Below are 2625 nucleotides of genomic sequence, written 5' to 3'. Positions count from 1 at the left end.
TGTGTGTGTGTGTGTGCAGCCTGTGTGAAAGTTTATGGTCGTTTTGAGGGGGAAAACACCGAGCCAATAGCAAAGGCCATCAAAAAAGGGGCTGAGGTTCAGAGATAGAGTTAGATTTGTGTGTCTGTGTGTGTGTGTTTGTATGCGTGTGTGCTTTTGCGAGTATATGTGTAGGTCTCAGTTGTCAGGCACTCGAGCACTCGGGGGCGCTGGAGGACCCACAGGAACTTGAGGTACCGCTTCAGGCTGTGCAGGTTGTGGGCCAGGGTCTGGAAAGAGGTAAGATGCTGGTTTTAGAGCAACAAAGAGGAGCTGCTATGGGGTACCACAAAAGAACATTTATGGAAAATAGTCTCTGCTTTATCTAAAAAGCTGTCGTGATTTCAGCTGCTGATTGGCTACAGACGTGTGATGTGTGGATAATAAGCAGCAATGACGCAAACGTTTAGCTGCAGCTGCCAGTCAAAGTAAATACCAGCTGTCAGCTTTTGGGTCACTCATATTTGGATTTACAGAAACCTTTTTTCCCCTAAAGTTGTTTGTGGTGTAAATACCAGACTCTAAAAACACCACCATATTACCAAGGTACACTGGTCTAGGTGAATTTAACAGGGTAAGCAACAAAAACAAAGCCTTAAAATATGATGTACACAAACATCAATGTTTACACATTCAAATTGCACAAACATAATGAAAATGCGTGGCAGAAGGAGATTTGTACTCACACATGCCGTTGGGAGCTCCAGGGTGGCGTGGAGGCATCATGGGAGGCATGCCGCCAGGAGGGGGCCCAGCGGAGGGCGGGCCAGGCATCATACGTCCTGGCATCGGCTGGCCTGGTCCCATTGGTCCTGTAGGGCAGAAAGAACAGCGGGGACAAATCAGTCACATGGAGATTTAGTAGAAAGAACGGGCTGAAGCAGGATTCACGCTGGGAGGAATTCAGTCTGTCAAAACACTTAACTAGCTGTGGTGGGTCGGGTTTTAACAAATATAATTTGAAGAAAAATAAACAGTATGTTGTAAAATCTATCCAACCTTCCCTTCACCTCTCAGGCACTCTTTTTGCCACTTGTGAGAAGAAAGGCACAGACTTTGGGTAATTAACATTACAAGGAGTTCGGTCTAGACCTGCTCTAATCGAAGTGTCCTGAGCGGCTCTAATCGTGCGGTCTACGTCCAGGGGACAGAACGCACAGCCCTCTGGTTCGGTGCAACTGAAGCTACATCAGCAGCAGTCATTTTATTACAAAATCCTTTCTTTGTGCTACAATCCTCTGCTGCAGCTCAGCAGAGAAACACTGTCTAGGGAAACATAAAAAGGCAATTTTGTACTAAAGCGCCGACAAGGTGTGCAGATTATGTTTCTCCATCATTTATATTAAATTTGCTTAAAGAAGGGATCTCTTCAGGGCCAGTATGGACAGCAGGGAACAAGTACGAAGACCAATAACTGTCCATTTACATGTGACTATTTTAGGAAGATGCACATGAAAAAATGTGAACCTATCCTTCAAATATCTAATTGCGTTTATCTTCAGGTTACTATATGAGATTAATAACATTAAATTATCAATCACTTCTTATGATCATACTTTCTCTCTGACCCTCTGCTCTGTTTCTTTCTCTCACCTGTCTGTCCTGGGTGGTGGGGGGCCATTGGGTGGTGGCCCATTGGGGGGTATCCGGTGTGCATGGCACCACCGGGTGGGGGCCCTCCGTGGTGGGGCACTGGTGCTCCGTGGTGTGGCTGAGGCCCTCCGGGGTGCATACCTGGTGGAGGGGGCCCAGAGTGGGGTCCAGATCCAGGAGCCTGTCCCTGTCCTTGAGTGTGGCCGGCGGCTGCAGTGGCGGCATGCTGCTGCTCCATCTGCTGCCTCGCCTTCATCTCGGCGTATTTGAGCTGCTCCATGTGGAACGCCTGGCGCTCGGTGAGCAGCTGCTGCCGCTGAAGCTCCAGCTGCACAGAGAGACACAGGGAACGCCATGTTACATGCATGTCGCATGACAGTGCCGTTCAGCTGCTGCATCACCAAGACCTGCTGACGGACTGGACCGTTTATGCACTCAATTCACTTTATTTTGCCAACACTAAAAGAGGGTCAGCTAACCCGAGGATTTATCTTTGCAGAGAGTTTAGGTTTTATGTGCCTGGGACTTGAGATACCCCAAAACACCCAGAAGACAATAGAGTGTAATTACTTTTAATTTGGGGTTCTCACAGCAACAAAAAATGAAAACTCAGCAACTTGTGTTTGCAGACAACAATGTCTTGATCACTACAAGAGGACGAGATCGCAGCACATTTCCATACTTCAGTGCATGCCTGCAGAGGAGACGGTGCACGTACAGACCTGTGAAGTCTTAGACTAAAACTGACATGTGTCTTTTTGTTTTTGTTTTTTTAGAAGCTCAGTGTTTTACAGTCTATGGCAGCGGCAGCGGTTTGATTTCTCTCCAGTCTTTAGAAGGCTTATGTAAACCAGAGTCCTTTTCATGCACTATTTACAGCTGTGAAACTGGGCTACGCTCCCGATGCCTCCACCATAAAAACACAGTTTTACACTCTCATTGGCGTCTCCCGGGATTGTCCAGTGGCAGGACACACACACATAAACACAAACA

The 2625-nt window shown here is 47.4% G+C and overlaps 1 protein-coding gene across 1 annotated transcript in view; it reads right to left on the bottom strand.

Annotated features, from left to right (window-relative positions):
* Nucleotides 1-6: 6 nt before the first annotated feature.
* The window catches only part of smarcc1a (SWI/SNF related, matrix associated, actin dependent regulator of chromatin, subfamily c, member 1a), a gene marked incomplete in the record, with an annotated part of 19169 nt that continues 16550 nt past the window's right edge, over nt 7-2625 (bottom strand). Inside the window, 3 exon segments of the mRNA XM_035671668.1 lie at nt 7-269; nt 726-851; nt 1633-1960. Of these exon segments, the coding sequence (XP_035527561.1) occupies nt 178-269; nt 726-851; nt 1633-1960 (546 nt within the window).

Source organism: Morone saxatilis, unplaced genomic scaffold, assembly GCF_004916995.1.
Source record: "Morone saxatilis isolate NCDOM2014 unplaced genomic scaffold, NCSU_SB_2.0 Contig24, whole genome shotgun sequence".
Taxonomy (NCBI): domain Eukaryota; kingdom Metazoa; phylum Chordata; class Actinopteri; family Moronidae; genus Morone; species Morone saxatilis.
The sequence above is the reverse complement of the archived record's forward strand: the minus strand, read 5'-3'. Positions and strand labels throughout refer to the sequence as shown.